Source organism: Notamacropus eugenii, chromosome 2 (genome assembly GCF_028372415.1).
Source record: "Notamacropus eugenii isolate mMacEug1 chromosome 2, mMacEug1.pri_v2, whole genome shotgun sequence".
Taxonomy (NCBI): Eukaryota; Metazoa; Chordata; class Mammalia; order Diprotodontia; family Macropodidae; genus Notamacropus; species Notamacropus eugenii.
In genome coordinates, this window is record NC_092873.1 from 511,615,561 (window position 1) to 511,642,667 (window position 27,107).

The 27,107-nt window shown below is 49.2% G+C and overlaps 1 protein-coding gene across 13 annotated transcripts in view; it reads right to left on the reverse strand.

Moving 5' to 3' along the window:
• Window positions 1–22,749, reverse strand: part of TTC39A (tetratricopeptide repeat domain 39A) — a 62,419-nt gene extending 39,670 nt beyond the window's left edge. For 3 of the 13 annotated variants that reach the window (XM_072649410.1, XM_072649407.1, XM_072649406.1), the window contains exons 1-2: window positions 7,413–7,648; window positions 670–774 (exon numbers count right to left, since the gene is read on the reverse strand). In XM_072649410.1, the coding sequence (XP_072505511.1) occupies window positions 670–774; window positions 7,413–7,633 (326 nt within the window). In that variant the 5' untranslated portion in view covers window positions 7,634–7,648. Of the gene's footprint in view, window positions 1–646; window positions 775–981; window positions 1,239–3,097; window positions 3,270–3,544; window positions 3,711–7,412; window positions 7,649–22,531 lie in introns of those variants that run through there. The other 10 variants (XM_072649408.1, XM_072649415.1, XM_072649413.1 and 7 more) reach the window with 10 other exon arrangements.
• Between the last annotated feature and the right edge of the window lie 4,358 nt (window positions 22,750–27,107).

Below are 27,107 nucleotides of genomic sequence, written 5' to 3' on the forward strand. Positions count from 1 at the left end.
AGTCTGCCTCTCTCATCCTTGGTTCCATGGACTTTGCATTCCAGTCAAAATGGCCCTCCTGGCTAGTTCCTCATCTTGACATTCCATCTCCCATTTCCACAACTTTGCCCAGGTTGTCCCCCTTGCCTGGGATCCCTCCCTCCTCGTTGCTCCTCCTTAGAAACCTTGTTTTCCTTCAGGGTTCTCTCCTTCACGAAGCCTCCCCTGATCCTCCAAGCCCCTAGCACTTTCCACATCTTCACTGTGTCTTGTACAATCCTTTCAGTCTACATGCCACAACCCCCAGTGCCACAGATGGGCAGGTCCAAAGGGGCTGCAGTTAGTATCAAAGAGACACCTACAGAGCTAAGATCACAGACCCAGAAGACCAGAAGCTCTTCATCATCATTGTCACTGCCAGCATCTACACTGTACTTATTCAGCAGGGTTATCTCGCTTGATTCTCACATTATTATCCCCCTTTTACAAATGAGGAAACTGAGGCTGAAAGCAGTGAAGACACACAGCTGGTGATGATGATTTGCAGCACAGCACTACGAGCACTCAGGTTCACTGGGGCTGCCTATTCCATGGGCTGAGAAATAGGCCCCCCCAAACCCTCCCAACACTGTCTCCATCCCTCCATCCCCCCCAAACCCCAACAAACTTGTCAGGGAGCGTGGCTCCTACTTGGGCTGCAGGTAGGTGAGTGCTTCGGAGAACTGGTTGGTGAGAAAGAGGTCGAGGGCGATCATGCATTCATCCAAGGCCACGTTCAGGTTGGATATGGAGGGTCTGTACCGAAGAGACACCAAAATTTACAGTGGAAGGGATCTCAGCAGCACTGATCCAGCCCATGTAGAGAGACAAGAATCCTCTCATCTCCCAGATCCCCAACATGTGGGCACCCACAGGAGACCTCCAGGGAAGCGAGGCTCCCTGCCTCCCCTGGTGGCTCATCCCTGGGGGCCCCTCAGACTCAGACAAGGCTGGCAGACCCACCTTAATCTTGTTCTCATCAAGTCAGGGCCTTCTCTTCCCCTGAGACATAGCCCAGGCCGGCACCCTGACATCTGGCACCCCGACACCTGGCACTTGCTTGCATTTATTCTCTATCTAGAGATGTAAAAGCTATCTCCCCCAATGAGGGTAAGTTCTCTGACTGTGGAGCCTGGCATCTAGCACAGGCCTTGGCCCATAAGGGCTATTTAATAAGTGCTTGCCTGATAGATCGACTGACCCATAGCGTTAGAATGTGTAGTTCACACAGGGCCCTGGTTCTGGAGTTAAATCTTGCCTCTGACTCTTCACACCTGTGGGCCTCAATTTCCTCCTCTGTAAAATGAGGGGGCTGGGCTGGTTGGACTCTGTGGTCCCCCAGCTCCAGGTGCCTGCTTGCACGGTAGCCCATGTGGGCAACAGGAGGAGATCCAGCTCACCTGCGAACCCTCAGGCCTGACTACGAACAGAAACCTTGCAGGTGGAGGAGTAGGAGGTGGAGGGCCAGCCATTAGTCAGGAAGACCGAGCCAAGTGCCAGCTCTGATCCCTCCTGGGCTGGGTGATCAAGGCCAGTGCCCCAGGCCCTTCCCCAGGGCCATCAGCTGCACCTGGGCCTCTCCCCTCCAGCTTCCAGTCACAGCCTTAGCCCAAGTGCTTTGCCTGGGGCACACCACAGCCTAGGTTTGGTCTCATCCACAGTCAGAGGAAGGACTCCAGCTCAGATCCTCCCCACTGCCCCGCCCCCAACTGCTCCCATTCCTTCATGGTTTTCAAAACACTTTCCTCACAACAAACCTTAGGGGAGGGACAGGACCCATTTTATAGAAGACAAGACTGAGACTTATCACAGGTGGGAAGTGCTTTCCCCCTAAGGCTGAGGAGGGGGGATGCTCAGAATGGTGGCACTAGGTGCCTGGCGCAGGGCCCTGCAGGTCCCAGCATTCCCAGCACAGCCAGTCTAGAAAAATCAGCCAAGAACGACCATGCTTCAGTCAGCCCATGGTCCATCTCTGGAAGCAGGGCTGGCACTGGTCCAGACTGTGACCTCGGCCAGAGACATAAACCCAGCCCGCTCCTCCCTGGATCCCCAACCTTCAGCAAATCCCTTCTGTCTCTTCTCAGTTTCTGGCCCTGACAACCTGGAGTTAAGAAAGGCTCTATTAAGAGGAGACTTAATGGGTACAAAGGTAAAGACCTAGGCTAGGGTTCAAAAACTGAGCAGCACAAGAAGAGGATGGGGAAGACACTGCCAGACAACCTCCATGTGAAGAAAATCTGGAGGGGTTAGCGGACCTCAAGCTGTAAGTCAAAAGTATACCAAAGGAACATGGCCTTGGCCTGCATCACAGAGGCCTGGGGCTCAGACCAAGGAAAGGGAAGCTCAGGCCCCATGAGGATGGATGCTTGAAAGAAATGAGGAGGAAGGTAAATGGGGGGTGACTTGGAGTGGGAGGGGGGGCTTTGTATTAAAAGGAGAATTGGGAGCTAGAGGGTCAAAGTGGGGAACTGCACAGGAGAAGGTTTAAGGGAAAGCTTCCCTGTGTGGGAAGGGCCTCTCCATGGGTGCGCTCCGGGCAGAGGTCAGGTGGAGGTCAGGCAGAGGTCAGACAGAGGTCAGGTGGAGGTCAGGCAGAGGTCAGGTGGAGGTCAGACAGAGGTCGGGCAGAGGTCAGGTGGAGGTCAGGCGGAGGTCAGACAGAGGTCGGGCAGAGGTCAGGCAGAGATCAGGCAGAGGTCAGGCAGAGGTCAGGCGGAGGTCAGACAGAGGTCGGGCAGAGGTCAGGCAGAGATCAGGTGGAGGTCAGGCAGAGGTCAGGTGGAGGTCAGGCAGAGGTCAGACGGAGGTCAGACAGAGGTCAGGCAGAGGTCAGGTGGAAGTCAGACAGAGGTCAGGTGGAGGTCAGGCGGAGGTCAGGCAGAGGTCAGATGGAGGTCAGACAGAGGTCAGGTGGAAGTCAGACAGAGGTCAGGTGGAGGTCAGGCGGAGGTCAGGCAGAGGTCTGGCGGAGGTCAGGCGGAGGTCAGGCAGAGGTCAGGCAGAGGTCGGGCAGAGGTCAGGCAGGAACAGGATGTCACAGCCAGGGGGTGGCTCAGGACCCACAACTCGGGCCCATCACCTGTTTCATTTCTAAGAGGAAAACGTTCAGATAACCCAGTTTCTCCATCACTGTCGCCCTCTGTAATCCCATGTCACTTATTTTATGTGCCTGACACCAGGATCCCAAGAAGGGGCTGAGGCACAGAGGGGAAACTGAGGCCCGGGGAGGGGAGGCCCAAGGGCACACGGAGCTCCCGAGGCCTCGGACCCATCCGGAGGCGCTGATAGCGGCCCAGCCCCGCGTGCCTCCCGCAGGCCCCGCACCGGCTCCCCTTTACCCCTGCCCCTCCCCCCTGCACCCCGCGGGGGGCCGTGGGCACTTCCGGCCTCTCGGGGCTCCCCCAGCGTGGGGGGAGGTGCTGGGGGGCCCAGCCCCCACCCTACAGAGGAGGACCCCGGGGCCCAGGGCGGGTGCGGGCGGCCTGAGCAGCCCTAGCCCGGGGGGCCCCCACGCCCAGCGGGTTACCTGGGGTTGGGCTCTGGGCTCGTCCGCCGAGGTCTGGTGAGGAGGGCCGCAAGTCTCTGCATCGGTCATGCCCTTCAGCCCCCCTGCTGCCCTGGGGCCGGCCCATGCCCGGTGAAAGGGGAAGAAGCGGCCCGACCTTGGGCGGCGCCCCCTGCACAGGCGCCCCCTACAGGCCGCGCCCGAGCCAGAGCGCCCCTGGGCCAGAGCGCCCCCTGCTGGCGGGCCGGGCAGGGGGGGCGAGGGGCTGAGGGGGGTGCTCCTCATCCTCCTCCCCTTGCTCCCCTCCCTCCTGCCCTCTCTGAGCCCCTTCCCAGTTCTGGGGCCCCCTTTCATCCTTCCATGCCCCCATCCCCTCCCGTCTGTCTGTCTGTGGTTGTTGGCATCTTGTCTCCCCGTCAGACCAGCAGGGAGCCCTGTGGGCCTTTCTTTGTATCCTCAGGCTTGGTGCTGCCTGGCATATAGTAGGCGTCTAATAAAAGTCAGTTGACTGACAGTCCGTGGCCTCCTTCGCTTCCCAGCATAGCCGGACCAAGCCAAAGCGCCTCCATCAGCTCCGCAGGGGGCCGTCTTCACCCCTCGGCAGAGCTGACCGCCACGGCTTGGGACGCTCCAAGGCGGTTTGTTTTGCGGTTTTCTTGTTAGTAATTCCAGGCGCTCTTTTCACAGAGGGCTGATCACTTTCATTTAAAAAAGAAACTATGTATTTGCTTCCTTTGCTCAACAATCCCCTATGCCAGTTTCATATTTCTTGTCCGTGACACTCAGAGCTCTCTTTTCTCTCAAGCTGTACCCAGTTCACTGGTCCGGTTTTTCCGCCCAGTTTTTGTTTTCCTCATGTCCTCTCTCCCCTTGTCTCTTCTCCCCCAAGCTCATTCAGGGACCACCCCAGTCATCTCCTCCCTCCCACCTTCCCTTCCTCTCTCTCATCATCAATGAGCATCCTCAGTAAAAACTGGATCATCCATCCACACCATCCTGATTTTCAGGGCAACGTGGCAGCCACAAATCTGAACATTCTAAACCCCAGGGGGGTCAGAGGCAGGGCCACATTCTTCTGCCCTGGCATTTATTCCTTTAGTGAGGGATTGGAAATTGCCTATTCCCACCTCTTCCAGAAACTGAGGTCCAGAGAAAGAAAGCAATTTGTCTTAGGTCACACTATCAGCAAGGGCAGGGACTAGAATTCATTTCCCTCAACCCCTTCCTCTATACCCTTTCCTGTGCTTTGGCATACAATAGGTGCTTAATGAATGCTTATTGACTTGACTCTGCCCTGCCCCTAAATTCCCCTTTTAAACATCTCCTTCAACAAGGTCCAGAGTTCATTCTGTGCTTGTAAAGGATATGGAGATTAGAGTTAATGTGGGATTTGGGGGAAAGTGTCCTAATCATCAGGGCTGAGGGGGAGAGCCAACCAGCAGCCAGGGTACCCACCCTCGGAAGCTCCTGGTGCACAAGTCAGCCTTTACCAGCCCTTGGTAAATACTGCCCAGGGTGAGTAAGAGTCAGGAGACAACTCTGCCAGCACACACGGATCAGCCCCAAAGACAAGTGCCTTCTCATCCCAGATGTTTGCCAATTCATTTCTCTGTCCCTCATGGAAATACAACTAGCCAGGTCCTATGCCCTCTTCCCACCCCCAGATAACTGAGGACTAGAATTGTGACTTGAAATCATTGCCTACAGAATTCACAAACACTTAGAACAAGTCAGGACAACAAGCATGTATTAAGTGCCTGCTGTGTACCAGGCACCTTCACTATGTGCTTGGGATACAAAGAAAGGAGGAAAAAAAAGGATGGAAAATGTCACAGCTGGGAGGAGCCTTAGAAAAGGGAACATCGGAGCTAAAAGGAATCTTAGAAGACATGAGCAGAACAAGAGAATTGTCAACAAGCAAGAGTAGGCTGTTCTTCCCAAAATGAGAACTGTCCCAGAACAGGACGGGCCAGCTCAGAAGGTGGAAGTCTACAAACCAGAGTCCGGACAATGTCATCGTCAAGGACAATGTAGATAACAGACCTCCTTATCTAGCCCTGGAGGTCTTAGGCTACTCTAAGAGACTGATTCTGTTGACCTACTGAACTTCAACTCCAGTTTATAGAGGAGCAAACTAAGGACCGGAGAGAGGAGTCAACTTTCAGCCAAGGCTGGATTATGGGGCACCTGACTCTCAGTCCAGCACCTTTCCACCACATTGCCTATGGATTATTTCTAATTTATCCAGTCTATACTATTTGTGTATAGTTGTTGAAATAATATTCATTAAAAAAACAGCATAGGGTCTGGCAAATAGTAGGCACTTAATGCTTGTCTCCCCCATCCTCACCTTGTTTCTGCGCTATCTCCCCCTTTAGACTGAGCTCCTCAAGGGCAGGGGCATTGTCCTTTACTTTTCCTTCCATCCCCCCCCCCACCTAGTACAGTGCCTGGCACATAGTAGACCCTCCAGAAATGCTTGTTTCTCCCCCTTCCCCTTTTATATAAAACTAATCCTATTAAGCAGTCCAACACCCTCATGTGACAGAAGGCACCACTGAGACCCTATGACTTCATCTCTCTGGGTGAATGCTGCCCCTGACACTGGTCTAGACATTTCACCTCAGTTTCTTCTTGTGTAACATGAGAGGAGTGGACTAGCTGACCCCTGAGGTCCCTGCCAGCCATAATAAGAGCCAACATTTCTAAAGCACTTTGCAGTCATCTCAGATGACCCCTACAACAACCTTGGGAGGAAGGCTGCTATTATGATTCCCCTTTTCCTGATGAAGAAACTGAGGCAGAGGTGAAGTGACTTGCCCAGGGTCACACAGTGAGTGTGTTGGTAAATACTGAACTACCAGGATGTGTATATCAGATACAGTTTGATACACAGTGGCATTAGTAAGATTTTCTCCATCACTTTCTAAAGTCTAGACAATCAGCAAAACAGTCAGTGAAATCCTGATTTGTATCATTTGTCAATTTCTAAGGTGTCAGTGGTCACACTGAAAAATTTAACCATCCGCTCCAGCACACCCGTGAACTCTGTTCTTCCTGACACTTACCCACTGTACCACCTAGAATTCTATCTGTGTGGCTTTGGGCTACTTACTTAACCTCTCTGGGCAGCTAAGTGTTCCAGTGGTTCCCAGCTCTGGGCTGGGAGTCAGGAAGAAAGCCTGACTTCACATCTGACCTCAGACATTGACCAGCTCTCTGACCCTGGGCAAACCTGCCTGCCTCAGTTTCCTCATCTATAAAATGGGGATAAAAATAGCACCTAGCTCTCAAGGTTGTTGTGAGGATGAAATGAGATAGTAATCTTAAAGCACTTAGAATAGCAGTTGACACACAGTAGGTGCTTAATAAATGCTTATTTCCTGTCTGCCTCAGTTTCCTCAGTTTCCGTGAGAGACTTCCAACTTCTAATCTATAATTCTATGGTTCAATCTGTGAATCTGTGATTCACTCAAACCCAGGGTCATTCTCTTGACCTGTCTGCACCTCAGTTTCCCCCCCTGTTAAATTGGCCTCTGAGGTTCCTTCCATCTCTTGCTAGCTTGGCAAACCCCCCTACACACATCCACACATCTCATACATCCCCAAGTCCCCCTTCCTGTCCTGAGCAAGGGTTTGGCTTTGGGAAAAATGAGCCACACAGTCCTGGGGCCTTGGAAAAATCTCAGAGTTCTCATTGAGTGGGGGGAGGTGGAGGACCCCCATTATTTCCACCTGTCCAGGCTTCCCCCAGGGTCCAACCTGTGCCTCCTCCTCTCCCCCCACCCCGCCCCCACTGATTAGTCACGCTCAGCCTCCCCTTCTCAGCTCCAGCTGGTACATCCCAGGCAGCAGCCACTGCCCAAGCTGGGCACTGGGGAGTACTTACCCGGTGGGCAGGGAGCTTTCATCCTTGGCCGTGCTCATTGGGGGGGGCCAGGCAAAGTCTAGTCCAGCTTCAGGGAATGGCATGGACTCCTGCCTCCCAGCAGCTGCCGAGAGGCCAAGAGGGCAGGGTTCCGGCCTCTGCTGATTGGCCACAGGGGAGGACTCCACGTTGCTGTGCCAGCTGGGCTCAGGTGCAGGGACGGGTTGAAACCTGAGCCCCATCTGTTTGCTTTGTTAAGTCATCCCTCCTGCCTCCTGGGGAAGGGCGATTGGACAGGGAGAGCGGCGCTGGGGGAGGGGGTCAAGCCACATAGAAACATTGATCCAAACCTGGAAGCAACCTCTGAGGTCAGCTGGCCCAGCTCCCTCACGTGACAGGAAGGGAAGGGACTGGCCCAAGTTTTCGTAGGAAGTAGGGGTCCAAACAGCTGGTGGGAGGGAGGATGCTTGGCCATGATTTGGCTAGGATAAATCCCTTCCCCTCTCTAGCCTCAATTTTTCATCTGTGAAATGGGTCAATGCCCGTCCCCACACCCACATCCCTAAGGGAGATGGTTTGAGTACCACTACCTCTTTTTGACAGATGAGGAAACTGAGGCTCAGGTTAAGCTACTTGCCTAGTAATGGTCTCAGCCAGCACTCCAACCAAGGCTCCTTCTGAGTCCAGTTATGTCTAGGGTGTAGGTCTCATACAGGGATAATGAGGCTAGACAAGTGGTGGTGGACTCACATTGCAGAAAACCTTGAACATCCACCTAAGGAGTTTGGATCATAGGCAGTAGGGAGCCAAGGTGGGTTAATGAGCTGAGGAGTGACTGTGGGAAAGTGGTGTTTCAGGAAGATGGATCCAGCAGTGCTGTGGGGCCCGGACCAAGATCGGTCTCCCTGACTCTTGGCTCTCTCCTCTCCAATACAGCCTTCACTTTAATTTCAAGACCTCAGTGAGTTTGTGATCTCATTGCCACGGCATAGGTTTCTACCCATTGGCCTCCTCAGGCAGTGGGATGGCTGTCCATTGCTTCCTGCCCATGAGGTATCGACTGTCCATTGCAAGGTGAGCTCTCTGCAAGGAGGGAATGCTTCATTCTTTGCATTTATACCCACAGGCCTCAGCACAAAGTAGGTGCTTAATAAAAGCTTGTTGATTGACTGATCGATTGACTCTAAGTCCTCAACAGAGGGTCCACTCAATCCCCTGGAGGCCCTTGGGCAGTCCCTGGATGGCTGGATGCCATCCCTCCCTTTCACCTGTCTTTTGGACTTCTTCAGTCATCCACATCCTCGATGATGTCACTTCTTGAACCAGGGTCCTCCTTGGTCATATGCTTCACCCTGCTTTGACCCACTGTGTATTCCTAGGTTTGCCCATGGGGTCACCCAAGTTCTCTACAAACCTGCTGAAATAATGCCTGTCACTGGTCAAGAACTTCCAGCAGCTCCTTAGCCCAGGAGGTCAATTTAGCTCTGATTTCTTAGTGTCCCGGCATTCAAGGCCCTGTACTAGCTGGCAACTGTTTCATCTCTCTGGGCTCAGCCAAGCTTTGCTCTTAACTATTTTCCAATCCCTTTTCCCATCCCAGGGAGGTCTTCCCTCCTGCCTGAGGCACACTCCCTGCTCATCTCTGCCTGCTGTGATCCTTCTCTTCTTTCGGTACCCAGCTTTGGTACCACCTCCTCCCCGGAGCCTTCCCTGATGCCTACCCCAGCTCCAGATTCTCTTTGGGTCTCTCTGTCTGCCTCTGTCCCTCCCCTAAAACTTTTCCCAGAACCCTTTGCTCAGGAGCCCGGTTCCTGGCACATGATAAGCCTTTATGAGATGTCCGTTGCCTTGTCCATCTCTTGCCTGTGCGCTCACTGCTCCCTACCTGCGAGACCTTTGCTACTTCAAAGTCCTGCCAAGGTCCCTACTCTTTTGTTGTTGAGTCATTTCAGTTGTGTCTGACTCTCCATGACACTGTCTGAGGTTTTCTTGGCAACGATACTGGAGTGGTTTGTCATATCCTCTCCCAGCTCCTTTTACAGATGAGGAAACTGAGGTAAACAGGGTGAAATGACTTGCCCAGGGTCACGCAGTTAGTGAGTTTTTGAGTCTGGGCTTGAACTCAGCTATTGCTGATGCCAGACCCACTGCACCACTTGGCTACCTTAGCTGCCTACCTATCCCTAATCCCCTGCACACACTCACACTCACATGCACACATAAACATGCACATACACACTCACACACACTCACACACATACACATACACACACACACACTCACACGCACACATAAACATGCACACATGCACTCACATACATACATATAGTCGCATACATACAACACACACACAAACTCATACATCCACACAGAATATATACATGCTCACACACATGCACACACTCACATACATACACATACTTACGTGCATGCACACTGTACCTCACATACACATAGCGACTTGGGTATCAGAAGAGGCTGAGACCTTGAGTGAGTCCGCATCCAGACTACAATCCGGGCTGTTTCCAGCTCTGAGCACACAGCCTGCCCAGATGCCTAATAAGCATTTATTGACCTGAAGGGTCAATAATTAAAACCAGCCGCAGCTCACCTGGTGGTGGCCCACTGTCTCCCAAGCTGGCTAGCATGTCCTGGCCAGCACAGAACAGTGCTCTCCCCCTCCCCCGCCATGTCCCCCTCAAACCCTCCACCAGAGCAAAACCAAATCAGCTCAGGTAGGGGCAGGACAGTAGACAGGACAGAATGTGATGATGAGTCAGAGGACCTAGGCTCAATGACAAACATTGATTAAGGCAGCCTTGCATAGTGGGAGTCATGAAGACCTTTACCCAAGTCCCTTCTTAAAGCAATCTAAGACCGTGTTAGCCTTCTTGGCTACCGGGACATGTTCTTGATCGTGCTGAGTTTGTGGTCCACTGAAACTCCTGGGCCTTTTTCGGACAAACTGCTACCTAGCCATATACCTCCTGTCTTGTACTTGCAAAGTTGATTCCTCGAACCCAGGCAGAAGATGCTCCATTCATGCCTATCAGAGTTTGCTTCTCTGGATCCAGACCACTCCTCAAAGCTGTCAGGATTCTTTTTGTGCCATCTGCAGACAGGAGGAGCCTGGCATCTCATGAGAGGCAGGGCCAGCCTCAGAGCCAAGAGAGCAGGGCTAGTCTTGACTCTGACACGCTAGCCTAGTGATCTGAGGCAAACTGATGGGTCTGTTCAGGGGGCTCTGGACAGCTCTCCGAGTCCAGAGAAGGCACTGCTTGTCTGCACTGGGAGAGAGACTTCTCTTGCTGAGAGTTCTCATCACTCCCTGCAGTTGGGCCTCAGTAGGCTGGGATGATGCTATGGCTCCTTCTGCAGCCATGCTCTGCTGGATGCTGCTCAGGTGACAGGGGCTGGGGCCTCTGAGTCACAAGTAGGAAGGGGGGATGCCCAGGGTAGGGAAGGGGTGCTTCCTGGGGACACCCCACCACCCCTCCCTAGGTCCAACCCTGGCTGGATTCCTACTGCCCTACCCTGCCTCCAGGCCACACCCCTGCAACAGATGGACCTGCAGGTGAGTCATGCTGCTCAGAATGTTTCCCAGCATCCTGGAGGCAACATGACCTTGGAAGGGTCATAGAAATCCAGCTGGGAGAGAGCAGGAGCATAGACAACGTCAGAGGGAGGAGGCTGGGGGACTTCTTAGAGCAAGGACCAGGGAGGGGCCTTAGAAACAGAGAGAGAAGAGCTAGGAAGAGAGGGAGAGAGGAAAGGAGGAGAGAGGGAGAGAGGAAAAGGAAGAAAGGGAGGGAGGGAATATGTATCTATTAAGCACCTACTATGTGCCCTCTGAAAGTACTTCTCATCAACACTGCATAAAGTATAGTGTAAGTTCATGGTTGTTTGTACCTCTCATTAGGCTGTGAGCTTCCTGTGGGCAGGAGCAGGAAGGGAATGAGATTTGTGACAAATGTTCAAGAGAATTAAAGGGATGTGGATGGAAGAAAATCCTATTGGCAAAGACTTGGCTGAAGGCATACAGATGCTGGGCCTGGGAATTTATTAGCATAGGGAACTGCTAGGTGAAAGAAGTCCCTCTACATATGCAAGTTGGCACCTTCTCTGAGATTTAGTCTTAGATGCCTATAGCAGTGAGAGGTCAAATAACTTACCCAGAGTCCCATGACCAGCACATCAGAATCAAGACTTGAACCCAGGTCCTCCAGGCTTTGAGGCTGGTGCTTTATCTACTATGTGACACTGAGACTGTACATTCATCATATTTGCAGGTGGTCCAAAACTGTGATCCAGAAGGATCTTGACAAGCTTGAATAACGGGCTAAACCCAAGGAAATGAGTTTTAATAGGGGTAAATGTAACATCTTAAATCTGGGTTCAAGGATTCAATGTCACAAGGACAAGGTGGAGAAGATATGGCTAGACAGCAATTCATCTGAAGAAGATCTGCATGTCTCAGTGGATGACAAGCCCAACAGGGTTAACAGTGTGACAGAGAAGCCAAGAGGGTTGACATTAAGAAGAGCCTAGGTTGTGACAGTCATGATATTCACACCATTGACTGACCCGAGGCTTTAGAGTTTCCAAAACTCTCCCCATCTCATCTTACAAAAGTTACCTGAGACCCAGAGATATTAAGTGATTTACCCAACATGACCCAGCTAGGCCTCAAAGCCCCACAGCCATGACTTCCTAAACTTTAAAAAGTGACGCAACTTGAGAACTGGGCCACAGTTGGGATTGAACTCAGGTATCTCCTAACCTCTCATGCAGGGCTGTTTGCACTGTACCTACACTGGGGGGCTAAGGGAAGGCTGGGCAGAGGGATCACAGCTATTGAATAAGAGACTCTTGTCTTTACTTCTATCATAAACAAATCTTATTGCCATCCCCACCCCATGGGCCAGGTGGGTAAGGCCAGATTTATGCAGACTGGGTTTGCCCATCAGCAGGCAAGATGCTCCCCATCATCCCTACCCAGGAGCTCCCTCTTCTGGCTTCTGATCTGGCTGCCCGGGAGCTTCATTCAATAATTCAATAGTAGGAAGAGCATTCCACAAAGGCCCTTTAATATTTGATCTGTGCCCCCTTCCCTGTGCCCTGAGGGGGGAGGATCCTGCCCTTTTCCTCTATCTGTGCCTCCACCCTCTTCCCATTTCCCATCCCCTCTCCATCCTTCCAGAGCCCTGGTCCCAGGGCCAGTGTTTCTGCCTGGTTGGCTCACCAGAGCATAGTCTGATGGGGGCTGGGGGTGGCCCTGACTTAAGCATTACATAGATACTGGGCTGAGGCCTTGGGATACTGTCCGTTTCAACAGGAAGAGAAGCTGACTTCTCACATCCAAGGTTGGCTCCCAGTTTCAACACTCTGTTTGCCTGGCCTTCGTTACAGCTCTGCTTTGACCCATTAGCCAGGCCCAGACTCCTTCTGTCCCTTTCCATGCAGTCCATGATCCCAGTTTTGGGCAAAGGGGACATGTTAGAGGACCCACATCTGTCTTATGCAGCTGGGGCTGGTTTCTCTTGAAGGGGCCTGCAGAAGGCCAGGGAGAGAGTCCTCAGGATTGGTTTTGGGTTGGGAGTACATTCAGGTTTGGAATCTTGGTTTGGCTCCCTCTCCTCTGAGGCATAAAAGGCCCAGACAGAATTCCCCCCTCTCCTGTCCTTTCGACTTTCCCTAGCCAATGTGGCTAATTTCCCCCAGGTGTACTTAGGAGCTGAGCAGAGAAGAATTTTGTTTTCTCTGTTCTAAGACATTTCTAACTCTGACAGTCTAGGCCAAGGGTCCTTCCAGCCCTGACATTACCTTTCTACCCCAAACCATCCACTCAGCTGCCAAAGGGATTTTTCTAAAGTACAGTTTCTCTGCCCCCACCCCCAGTATACTCCAGTGGCTCCCTATTACCCTCAGGATCAAATATGAACTACTCTGGCTTTAAGAGTCCAATCTTCTTAAACCTTACTCCCCTCTAGGCACCATCCCAGCTACACTGGTCCTTCTTGTTGTTTCTCAAACATAACACTTCATTTCCCATCTCCAGGACTTTGCATTGTCTAACACCCCCACCCATGCCTTCCCTCTGAGATTGCCTCTCATTTGCACTCTATTAACCTTGTATATACATAGACTTTTCCCATCAGAAAATGAACTCCCCAGCAGCAAGAGAGAGAAAGAGAAATTTCAAAATAACTATAGGCAACATAAAATATCTGGGGGTCTACCTGCCAAGACAAACCCAGAAACTGTACTCACACAATTACAAAACACTTTTCACACAAATAAAGCCAGATCTAAATAACTGGGGAAATTATTAAATAAATACAATAAATAAATAAATAATGAGTAGGTTAAACAAATAAAATGATTGGAAAAATTAGGCTGAGTTAATATAATAAAAATGACAATTCTACCTAAATTAATTTACTTATTCAGTGCTATACCAATCAAACTACCAAAAAAGTGTTTTATAGACTAGAAAAAGTAATAGCAAAATCCATGTGGGAGAACAAAAAGTCAAGAATATTAAGGGAATTAATGAAAAGAAACGCAAAAGAAGGTGGCCTAGCTATACCAGATCTAAAACTGTATTATAAAGCAGCAATCCATTGAAACTATCTGGTACTGGCTAAGAAACAGAGGGTTGGATCAGTGGAATAGGTTAGGTACACAAGATAAGGTAGTCAATGACTATAGTTATGTACCATTTGATAAATCCAAAGACTCCAGCTTTTGGGATAAGAATTCACTGCTTGAAAAATACTGCTGGGAAAACCAGAAAATATTATGGCATAAACTAGGCATAGACCAATGTCTTATACTGTATACCAAGATAAGGTCAAAATGGGTACAAGATTTAGACATGAAAGGTGAAACTATAAGCAAATTAAGAGAGCAAGGAATAGTTAACCTGTCAGATCTATGAAGAAGGGTAGAATTTATGACCAAACAAGAGATAGAGAACATTATAAAATGCAAAATGGATCATTTTGATTACATAAAATTGAAAAAGTTTTGCACAAACCAAACCAACGCAACCAAGATTATAAGGGAAGTAGAAAACTGGGAAACAATTTTTACATCCAGTGCCTCTGATATAGGCCTCATTTCTAAAATATAGAGAACTGAGTCAAATTTATAAGAATACAAGTCATTTCCCAATGATAAATAGTCAAAGGATATGAACAGGCAGCTTTCAGATGAAGAAATTAAAGCTATATATAATTACTATTGATTAGAGAAATGCAAACTAAAACAGTTCTGAGTTATCACCTGATAACTATCACATTGGCTAATACTACAAAAAAGAAAAATGATAAATGCTGGAGAAGATGTGAGAACATTAATGCTGGTGGAGTTATGAACTGATCCAACCATTCTGGAGAGCGATGTGCAACTGTGCCCAAAGGGCTATAGAACTGTGCATACGCTTTGATTCAGCAATACCACTACTTGGTCTGCATCCTAAAGAGATCATAAAAAAGAGAAAAGGACCCAGTTGTACAAAAATATTTATAGCAGCTCTTTTTGTGGTGGCCAAGAACTGGAAATTGAGGGGATGCCCATCCATTGGGGAATAACTGAACAAATTGTGGTATATGAATGTAATGGAATACTGTTGTTATATAAGAAACGATGAGCAGGTAGATTTCAGAAAAGCCTGGAAAGACAAGAACTGATGCTAAATGAAGTGAGGTGAACCAGGAGAACACTGTACACAGTAACATTGCAGTGACCAGCTCTCACAGACTTAGCTCTTCTCAGCAATGCAGCAATCTAAGACCCATGATGGAAAATGCTCCCCACAGCCAGAAATGGAGTCTGAATGCAGATGAAAGCACAATATATTCTCTTTCCTTTTGTTTTGTTTTTTTTTCTTTCTTGTGGTTTTTCCCTTTTGTTCTGAGTCTTCTTTCCCAACATGACTAATGTGGAAATATGTTTAATATGATTGTACATGTATGGCCTATATCAGATTGCAGGCTGTCTTGGGGAGGGGGAAGGGGAAGGGAGGGAAGGAGAAAAAAATTGGAACTCCAAATCTTGTAAAAGTGAATGTTGAAAACTATCTTTGCTTGTAATTGGAAAAAATAAAATACTATTAAGTGTGTGTGTGTGGGGGGGGGGGGGGGGGGAATCGAGCTCCCTGGGAGCAGGGATTCTGTTTTTATCTTTTGTTGACCCGGTGCTTGGCCCATAGCAATCATTCCCTTAAATGTGTTGACTGACTTATTGACTAGCACATAGTAAGCAGTGAATAAATGCTTTTTGAGGTCCCTTTTCTTCTCTGACATTCCATGATGAGTCTCTTGGAGAGCTTGAGGGGAGCCCAAAGTCAGACAGACCCAGTGTGGGAAGGTTTCAGGGGCAAGAGGAAACAATCAATTCATTACCTCTGCACTGGACTATTTAGGGGGCTCCTGCTTCCCGGCTTTTTTCTTCTCCTTCAGGATCTCATTACTTGTCACCTTTCCACATACATCTCGGTACACTTGGATATAAAGCATGTGCCTGTGAGGCCCAGGCAGCCTCTGATCCATCCTCCTCACAGCTGCCAAAGCACAGGTCAGACTGCATCACCCCTCTGCTCAAGAAGCCGCTATGACTCTCTATTACTTCTCAGATCAGTCTGCTATTAGAAGCCCTCCACAGTCAGGCTGGAGTCGACCTTTCCAGGTTTCTTCCCACACTCTGTGCCCCAGCTGGAGCTGCCAAGTGTCATTTCTAAGACATTGCTGTTATCATGGGGATTAGACATTCAGACCTGGGAGGGACCTTTGAGGTCATCTGGTCCTACTCCCCCATTTTACAGATGGGGAATTGAGGTTGAGGATGAGAAAGGGATTTTCCCAAGGTCATGAGGGGAGTCAAGGGCAAAATTGAAATTCAAACCCAAGTCTTTTGATTCCAAATAACCACACTGCTACTTTTTAGCAGCATGACCTTGACAAGTCGACTCCTTCTCTCTGTAAAATGGGGCTAATAATATTTTGACATATTGTACTGAATGTCCCGTAGATATCTTAACTCAACACATTCAAAACTCATCATCTTCTCCCCAAACTCTCACTGTTTACAAACTTCCCTCTCATTTCTCCCAGATATTCAGGCTTTCCACTTTACTGGGGGTCATCCTAGATCACTCACTCTTTCTCATCCTCTCTGTTCAATTGGGCGCCAAGGCCTGTCAACATTATCTTTGCTAACCTCTTTCCCAGGTGACTGCTTCTCTCCACTAGCACTGTTGTGACCCTTGACAGGACCTTGCACCTGGACCATTGCAATGGCCAGAGGATTGGCCTCCCTTCCTCATGCCTCTCCCTACTCCAGGACATAGTCCCCTTAGCTATCTAAGTGATGGTCCTAAAGCTCAGGTCTGACCGTATCACATGCACACACATGCACACTCACATACACTCTCACTCTCTCTCTCTCTCTCTCTCTCTCTCTCTCTCTGTCTCAATAAACTCCATCTCCAGGATAAAGTGGGGCAGCTAGGTAGTGCCATAGTGCACAGAGCACCATGCCTGGAGCCAGGAAGACCTGGCATCTCCCTGAGTTAAAATCAGGATTCAGACACTAGCCATGTGACCTTGGGCAAGTCACTTCACCCTGTTTGCCTCAGTTTCCTCATCTGTAAAATGAGATGGAGAAGGAGATGGCAAACCCCTCCAGTACCTCTGCCAGGAAAACCCCAAGTGGGGTCATAAAGAGTCAGACCCAACTGAAATGACTAGATAACAACAACAAAAGCTAAAATAAAGTATAAAATTCTTTATTTGGTTTTTAAAGCCCTTCATTACCAGCTCCCCCTATCTTACCTCATCACCTCTTACCACTCAAATTCTGCAGTCTAGAGACAACAGCTATCCCGTTGTTCCTCAAACAAGATCTTCCATCCCCTGCCTCCAGGCATTGTCAGTGGCTGTGCTTCCTGCCTGGAATGCCCTCTCTCCTCATGTCCACCTCTTGGCTTCCTTCAAATCCCAGCTACAATCCCAACTCCTACAGGAAGCCAGTCCTGGTCCCTCTTAATCCCAGAGTTTGCCATCTGTCGAGTCTTTATTTCCTCTGTCTCTTGTTTGTCCATTGTTGTCTGCATGTTGTCTCCCACTTAGATCTTGAGCTCCTTGAGGACAGGGACTGACTTATACCTCCCTTTGTACTTAGTAGATGCTTAGGACATAGTAGGTGCTTTATAAACGTTTATTGGCTGACTTTATTCTATCCCTCCTCCTGGAATTGTAATGAAGAAGGTGCTTTGTAACTCTTAAAGGGCTACAGAAACAGGGTCTGTAAATGGACTGGTGGCCCACTGCATAGAGTGCTGGGCCTGGAGTCAGGAGGATCTGAGTTCCAAGCTGGACTCAGACACTTCCTAGTTGTGTGACCCTGGACAAGTCACTTCACCCCATATGCCTCAGTTTCGTCATCTGTAAAATGAGCTGGAGAAGGAAATGTCAAACCACTCCAGTATCTTTGCCAAGAAAACTCCAAGTGGGGTCACCAAGAGATGGGCATCGCTGAAACAAATGGATGAGACCAAAGAGTCACTGAGTCCAGCTGTAAGAAGGAGCATTAGGCCCCTCAGCAGTGTGGTAACCTCTGCTCAGACACCTCTACAGATGGGGAGTTCATCACCTCACAAGAGACTGGCCCTGCCATGGCTGGCTAGGTATGATTTTCCCTGCTCCCACAGCCACCAGCCTCCCTCAGGCTCTCGTCAGCTCTCTCTTTTCCATGGACACCTTGATGCACTTGGTATCATTTGGTCTCCAATTCATCCTCCTCACAGCTGCTCCAGGTGCAGTTGGGTAACTCCCCTGCTCAAGAAGCTCCAGTGACTCCCTCTCACTTCTAGCATCGGCCTGCTGTTGAGAACCGTCCACACTCTGGCTGCAGCCGACCTTTCCAGGTTCTTCACACACTCCCTGCTCCGGGCATGCAGGATTCCTTGTTGTCCCCAAACTCATCACCGTATCTCCCACCTCAGGGCCTTTCCACACGCTTTCTCCCACTCCTGGAATGCCATCCCTCCCCATCGCCTTCTCTAGGAATCCTTAGTTTCCTCCAGACTACACCCCAGCACTTCCTCCTCTGTGAAGCCTTCCCTGATCCATCCACATGCAGGTGCTCTCTACTACCTATAAACACCTGGTGTCTTCCTTATCTGTTGGTATTCTCAAGGAGGAGGTAAGCTCCCTGAGGGTAGACACAGTGCTTCTGTCCTTATGCTCAAACACTGTCTTCTACAGGATTCCCCCCATGGGGGCCTTCCCTTCCAAAGTATTCTCCTTCTATTTAGTATTTAAATCCCTGTGCATCTACCTAGCACAGAGTAGATTTAAATACTAAATAGTAACTGTATCTCTTTTACCCAGGAACCCTGAGGGTCTTGTCTTCCCAGTATTAATATTATTATTTTTTATTAAATGGGCCATCCCTTGAGTAACTACTTAAAGAAGCCTATTCATTGAATGGGTGTATCTCACTCAAAGTGAGAAGGCTATAAGACCTTAGGCTGAAAGGGCCAGGATCTCCCCTTGCATCCTGGACCATCTCCAGCCGCCCTGATGAATATCAGGCCACTGGATCTAGACAGCTCTGGAGAAGAAAGTGAGGTTGGTGACCTTGCACAGCCCTCCCTCACTCAAATCAAAGTCAACTGCAAATCATGTCTTCGTCTTGATGACACAGTCCCCTTCGGGGACGAAGGACAAACACAACCACCACCACGACAATTCTCCTTCTACTCTGCTGTATCACGTGTGTGCCTAGGGATTTCCATGGTGCTTCTGGAGGACCAGAAAGATGGCTTCTCTTCCTCCTCCTCTTCTTCCTCCTTCTCCCTGGTGCTCATTACAGGCACTAAACACTTCATAAATGCTTCTTAACCAAATGACTGGCACAGAGTCATTAATCAATGTTTGTGGAAATAAATGGAATTAGAAAGGGCAGAGCCATCTAGTAGGTGCACACTGGGCTGAGAGGTAGCACCGCCTCCTACAGGAAGCCTTTCCTGATGCCCCCAGCTGCTAGCACCTTCCCACCCAAAAAAGACCTTTTTGTCTGGAGTGTACAGAGAGATTGATTGGGTGGGTATGTGTGGATAAACAGCTAGACAAACAGATAGACAGGCAGGCAGATGGGGGTGCAATAGATAGAGCAAACCAGCAAGACCTGAGTTCAAATCCTGCTCCAATATTTGTGAGCTGTAACCCAGGGCAGGCCACTTTCCTCTTTCAGCCTCAGTTTCCTTACCTGTAAAATCAGGATAGTAATAACACCCACCTCATAGAGTTTTTGTTGTGATGAAATGAGATAACAGATGTAAAATAACTGGGAAGGGAAGGGAAGGGGAGGGGAGGGGAGGGGAAAGGGAAAAGGAAGGGAAGCATTTTTAGAGCACCTACTATGTGCCAGGCACTATGCTCTAAGCTTTACAAATATTATGTTATTTGACACTTACAACAACCCTAAGAGGCAGTTGTTTTTATTAACCCCCTTTTATAGCTGAGGAAACTGAGGCAAACAGCATGATTTGCTCAGGCTCACACAATTAGTGTCTGAGGTAGGATCTGAATTCAAGTCTTTCTGACTCCAATGCTGAGCCACCGGGCACACCTGCACCTGGCTGTCCTGCCTGCCTCCAACACTTCCCATCTGTGGGATCCGGGCTAAATCTCTCATTATCTCTGAGCCTCTGAGAGGCTCCTCCTCCTTCTCTGTGAAGAGGGGATCTGGATTCAGAGTTGAAAGGAACATTGGGGGCCAGTAGTTTAACCCTTTCTTTTTACAGAGAAAGAAACTGAGCCCCAAGAAAGCGATGTGACCTGCTGGAGGAGAGTGTAAGCAGCAGAGCTGGGCTGATGATACCTGTAATACCTGCCTCACAGGGTTATGGTGAGATTCAGATGAGATAAGGACTACAAATTACTTGAGGTATTTGAAAGCAACACAGATACACACACATATATACATACACACACATATATACATACGTACACATACACACACACATATTTTATTGAATCAGAGTAGGGAGTTCCTAGTAAGCCAGATTTACCCCTACTCTGCAACGCAGAGAGATGCCTAGAATACTGAGAAGTTAAATGACTTAGCCAGGCTCACACCCCCAGGAGGGGTTAGCTGTAGGACCCAAACTCAGGTCTCAGTGACTCCAAAGTTGACTATCTCTCTTCTGTCCTTTGTTGTCTCTCAGTTGTGATTATTCCATCATGCCTCACAACTGAAGTCCCTTCCCTTTCCAAGCCTCAGTTTCCTCATCTGTAAAAGGAAGAGACTGGACTAAATGAACTTAAAAAAGATTCTATGAAATCCCACAGGGAGCCCATCTATCTCTCCATGCTCGAGCCTTCTTGTGTTGCTTAAGTCCTGGTTCCCTTTCATGACAGCCCCTCAGATATCCAAAGGCAGCTCTCACATGCCCCAGTCTTTTCTCCTCCGGGCTAGATATCCCCAGAGCCATCAGATGATTTTTGTACAGCATGATCTCTCATCTCCTCCTCTAACTAGGCTCCAGCTTCCCAACATCCTTCCTCAAAGGTGGTGTCTGGGAGGTGCTCCAGGCATGTGTCTGGGGCAGGAAGTGGCATACAGGACACCCTCTCTGTGAGTGCCTGGGAACCTGGGCTTGTGACTAGGTCCTTCTGCAAAGCCCAAGCACATGAAGAGAGGCAGTTGCATCAATCTGACTTCCTGGGTGGGGACTCACCCCTACCTCCCATTGCCCTCCTTTAGGAGGCTGGCTAAGGTCCAAAGAAGGGAGGATGGAAAACTCAGCTGGGGGTTCATGTATATGGGGGGGGAGTTGATCCCACAGATTTCCCAAAAGAACTCATGTTCCTCCCCCTAAACCTTCCCCTACCCACTTCCCTGCCTCTGTTACAGCCACCAACATCTTCCCAGGACAGGATCCTCCAACCAGCTGCCAAACTGTGTCCACTACATTTCCTTGTCTCTACACAGGGGGTCACCACCTAGTACAGGCCCTTATCATCTGTCCTCTGTGCTATTACAACAGCCTCCTTCCTCATTGACTCCTGGGCCTTGGGTTTCCCCCCTCCCTAGTCCATCCACACAGCTACCATAAGATTCATCCTGAAGCATAGACCTGACTGTGACCATCTCTATTCAAAAGCCTCCTGGGGAGCTCCCTTGCCTATAGGGTCAAAATTCTAAAATTCCTTATTGTGGCATTCCAGACTCTCCACACTTGGCCCAACTTTTGTCCCACCAGACAGAACACTTCTAGCTTTTCTCCTCACATTTCACACACACAGCGTTGCTTATTAGACTCAGTCATGGAATATTGTGCATCAGAGTTGTCTGTGCTGGGGCCTCACTTCCAGGGCTGAGCACAGACAGGATTGCACACAGTAGGCTTACTAAATGTGAGAATGAATGCATCTGTCTTTCCAGTGCTGGCCCCTTGACCCAGGCTGGGTTAAGCTTCTCCCATCTCCCCTAGCCCTGCCTTAGAGGGAGCTGTGCATGCCCAGTTCAGGATGCCAACCCTGACCCCAATGCTTCCTTCTCCAGGGCACTTTGTCCAAACCTCCTCTGTCCCCAGCAACCATCCCCATATTCTCCTTTTTGGCCAAGTCTCACCTCTCTCAGTGAATGCAAGCTTCTTTTCATCTAGGCATTCCCAGACCCCCTTCCTACCCTAGGCATTTAATAAATGCTGGTTGGATTGTGCACACCACCCCCTCCCCACCCTGGCTTCTCCCTAGTGGCCAGAATTTGGAGGGGGGAGAGGGAGAGAGATGGCAACACTGGCCAATCAGCAGCTTTCTGAAATTTCTTTTTAGATTTGGTCTCGGGAGGACCCGAGCTGGGTCTTCCGGACAGAGTCCGGCTTCTGTGCCTTCCCTCCGTTGACTTTACCCCAAAGTTCCTCGGCCCTTGGCTTGGGTCTAGGGAACGATCTGGGGGCCCTGAGGTCCAGCTGTGGCACTTGAGGTTTTTTACACGTTAGATGTTAAGGTCGAGGTTCCTTCCCTCCCAGCTCCAAGCTCAGAGAGGATGCTGGGCTCCTCACTCCCTTGGGGACCCTCCAGCTTTGCTCCCCGACCTCCTTCCCCATCTCCAGACGCCCCTACCTGTAGTCGCTTTTCCGGCGGGCCCCTTTCCAGGGCGTGAGGAGGTCCATGGGGCTGGGGTCGGGGCTGGGGCGGGCGGGCCGGGAGCTGGGCTCTGCCTGTCTCCAACTCAGCTCCCAGGCTCCCAGCTCCGCGCCCCGCAGCACCTGGACGGGATGGGGCGGGCCGGCCCGGGGCCCAGGTCCCTCCCCCTGGGCTGGCATCCCGGGACGCCTCTGCTCCGGGCTGGGGCTGGGGACAGGGCAGGGCAGGGTAGGGTAGGGCAGGCTGCGTCAGGGGCCAGGACTGCGCTGCGGGGACAGAGGCAGTCCCAGACAACGCGTTCTGCCCCCGGGACACCGCGGCCGCAGGTGTCCGAAGACGTGAGTTCCAATCCCGACCTTCTTGCTATGTGACCAAGGTAGGTCACGTCCTCTCTGAGCCTCCGCCTCCCTCCTACGGCTTGAAGAAATGTGTCCCTGTGCTGGTCGGCTGTCAGAGGGACTTTCTCAAATCTCGGATCTGACCATACCCACCCTCCTCCCACTTTGAACAAACTCCAGGGGCTCTCAATTACCTCCAGGGCCAAATAAAATCACCCCGCTTGGCTCTTAAAGCCCTTCATCCCCTGTCCCCCCCACCCCCCACCCCTTCTCAACATCTTTAAACCTTACTCTGCCCCTTCATATACTCTACCATCCAGATATACAGCTTCCCTCTCTGCTGATCACATAGTATCCTGACCTCGTGCCTCTGCACCGGCTGCGCCCATGCCTGGAATGCCATCTCCATCTCTTAGCCTCTCTGACTTCCTTTAAGATTCAGGTCCAAGCCTTTCCCTGTCTCCTGGGCCGCTGTTGCCTTCAAATCCTCAAAGTTAGTAGCTAAGTGACCCTGGGCAAGTCACTTAACCTGTCTGTTTCAATTTCCTCAGCTTTATAATGGGGAGGATAACAATAGAGTGTACCCCCCAGCCTTGTGGTGAAGGTCAAACCAGGTAATATGTAAGTCCTTAGCACAATGCCTGGTCAATAGTAGGGGCGTATATAAATTTTTTTCTATTCCCTTCGGTGTCCACTCAGATGTCATCTAGAGCCCTGTGCCAGTTCTGGGTGTCCTAGGTTAGAAAGGACAGTGTCCAGAGATGGGCAAGCATAAGGGAGAAGAGACCAAGAGGCCAAGTCACATGAAGAAACTAATGGGCCCTTAGCCAGGAGAAGTTTAGGGGGCAGGATGTGAGGGCAACTTCAACTTGCTCCCCTTCCAACTCCTACCCAGCCCTGGAGGCTCCAAGAGGAGCTGGCACTAGGGGAAGCTCTTCTCCCCAACATTTTTACTTCTAGCTGCACTCTTCCATTTCTTAGGCAATTCAGACTCTGGGCCTGGAGTCAAGCAGACCTGAATTTGAATGTTTGTCACCCTGGGCAAGTCATTTGAACTCTACCTGGCTCAGTTTCCTCACCTGTAAAATGAGAATGATATTAGCACCTCCCTCCCAGGGCTGTTTTGAGGATCAAAATAAAACATCTGTAAAGAATTTTGCAAACTTGAAACACTCTAGAAATACTAACTATTGTTACCATTATTATTATATCTACTCCCTCAGAAGGGAACCCAGAGCCCACTGTCTATTCCAACCATAGAACCCACTTCCCACTTAACAACCATGACCTGGGATGCTCCAGACCCCACCCTATCCCCGTCAGGGTAGACAAGGCTGCACACACACACACGCACGCACGCACGCACGCACTCACGCACTCACACCCTACTTGGATGAGCAAGGAGCCACCAGGAGCTGGAGGTGTGGAGGGAGAGCATATCAGGAATGGAGGACAATTAGTGCAAAAGCTCTGAGGTGGAAGATGGACTGTCATATCTGAAGAAAAGTAAAATGTAAGAAAATCAGAAAGGTAGGAAGGGCTCCAGGTTAAAAAAGGCTTTAAATACCAAATAGAGGATTTTCTATCTGACCCTGGAGCTCATTTTGGTGGGGGGAGAGGGTGATGTGGTCAGACCCATGCATTCTAATTTGGGGGATAGACTGAAAGGAATGAGATGGGAACTCCCCCAGCAATACCACTACTAAGTCTGTATCTCAGAGACTTTAAAAAAAGAAAGGGAAAAGGATCTACATGTACAAAAATATTTATAGCTACTCTTTTTGTGGTCACAAAGTTGTAGCATATGATTGTAATGGAATACTATATGAAATGATGAGGAGGATGGTTTCGGAAAAACCTGAGAAGGCTGATGCAAAAGTGAGCAAAACCAGGAGAATGTTGTACACAATGGTAGCAACGTTGTAAGGACGATCAGATGCGAATGACTTAGCTATTCTGATCAGTACAATGACGAAAAATGCTGTCTACCTCCAGAGAAAGAACTGATAAGAATCTGAATGCAGATCAAAGCATATTTTTTCACTTTATTTTTCTTGCTTTTCTGTTACTGTTGTTGTAACATGGCTAATATGGAAGTATGTTTTGTATGATTTCACACATATAATTGAGATAACATTTCTTACCTTCACAATAAATGGGGGAGGGGTGGGAGGGAGAGAATTTGGAACTCAGTTTTTAAAAAGTGAATATTAAAAATAAATAATAAAATTTTAAGTTTCTTTTTTCTCTTCCTCTTCTCTCTCCTCCTCATCTCTCATAGAAACCCAGCATTCCAGAGTTAGACGGGATCTTTCAGGCCATTTAGTTCAATCTGGCATACGGGAGGCATTTAGTAAATGCTATCTGAATGAAAGAACCAGGTATCTCCAACAAAATACCCTTACATCTTCCAAACCGGTGTTTAAAGACCCCGAAGGCTTACCACCTCCAAAAGCAGCTCATTTCATTTTGGGACAGCTTTAATTGCTGGCAAGCTTTTCTAAACACTAAACCTGCCTCTTTGTAAATTCCACCCAGGATGCCTAGTTTTGCCCTCTGAAACAGGACAGAGCAAAGCTATTCATCCCCTTCTCCACATAAAGGCCTCTCACGCCTTGAAGACAGTTAACTGGCTCACTTTGGTCTTCTCCAGATCTCAAATACGCCCAGTTTCTGCAGAAGATTCACCTGATGGTCTGGTCTTTATGCTGGGTCCTTTTGTGCTTAGCTAGGTTGGTTCTTGGACCTTGGAAGCCTAGAGGGCCCTGCCAGAAGTGAGATTACCTTAGAGCCATTTTAAAAGCAACAGCTTCCAAAGAGTTGTAGAACCATTCTCTTCCAAGGGGCCTTGCCCCACCTTTGGGAGGGCAGGCAATCCAGGGACTCTCCTTCCCATTTTATAAGTGTGACCTTGGGTGGTAAAGAGACTCAAGGTCTGGCAGCTAGTAATGTGGGTGAGCCGGAGCTAGAATTCTAGGGCAAATATTCACTCCACTATACCTAGTCAACTAGTCAGTCAATAAACTTTTAGTAAACACTTATTATGTGCGGGGCCCTGTGTTGGGCTCTGGGTTCTAATGGGGGCCAATGACATGCATGGCACTATGGTGCACAGAGTGCTGGACCTGCTATCAATAAGACTCCTCTTTCTGAGTTCAAATCCTAGCTGTGTGATCCTGAGCAAGTCGTTTCACCATGTTTGCCTGTTTCCTCATCTGTCAAATGAGTTGGAGAAGTAAATGGCAAACCACTCCAGTATCTCTGCCAAGAAAACCCAAAAGGGGTCAAGAAGAGCGGGACACGACTGAACAATGACTAAACAAGAAAAATGTACAAGAAAGATACCGAGTAAATGGGGGGTCATCTAAAGGGGGAAGGAAGGTTCATGACTTTATACATGATCATTTTATGTTCTGCTATATATAAGAAAATGCTCACTTAAGGAGTCTTGAGGGGGTCTTTAAATTTAGAACAAAAAAGTAAAATAAATTGTTTTTTTAAAAAAATGAACTCATAGGGTTATAGATTGGACTATAAATAAAATAAAAAATTTTAAATGGACTATAGAGTCATAGATCTCAGAACCATCTAGTCCAACTCCCCCAATTTTATTTACTAGCTGTGTGACCCTGGGCCAGCCATTTCACTGCTCCATAACTCAAGTTTCCTCCTCTGTAAAAATGGGGAGAATAGCACCTACCTAACACAGAGTTGTGAAAATGAAATGAGATAATGTGTTTGCATATGTATGTATATATATATATATATATAATATACACAGACACATACACCTAATATATGTCTCCCTATAGATACATATATTGCTGTTCAGCCATGTCCAAACCACGTGACCCCATAAAGTCCATGGGGTTTTCTTGGCAGATACTAGAATGATCTGCCATTCCTTCTCTAGTGTGCCCCCATTTTGCAGATGAGGAAGTGAGGCAAAAAGAAAAAAGACTTTCCCAGGGTCACACAGCTGGCAAGTGTCTGGGGCCAGATTTGAACAAAGGTCTTCCTGCCTCCAGGCCCAGTACTCTATCCATTGGCCCATCTAGCTTACACACACACACACACACACACACACACACACACACACACACACACACACACACACACACACACACACACCACTTGGCAAACATTAAAGGATTATACACAAGTGCTTGTTATTATTAACGTTATTTCATGGATGGCGAAGCAGGGGCTCAGTG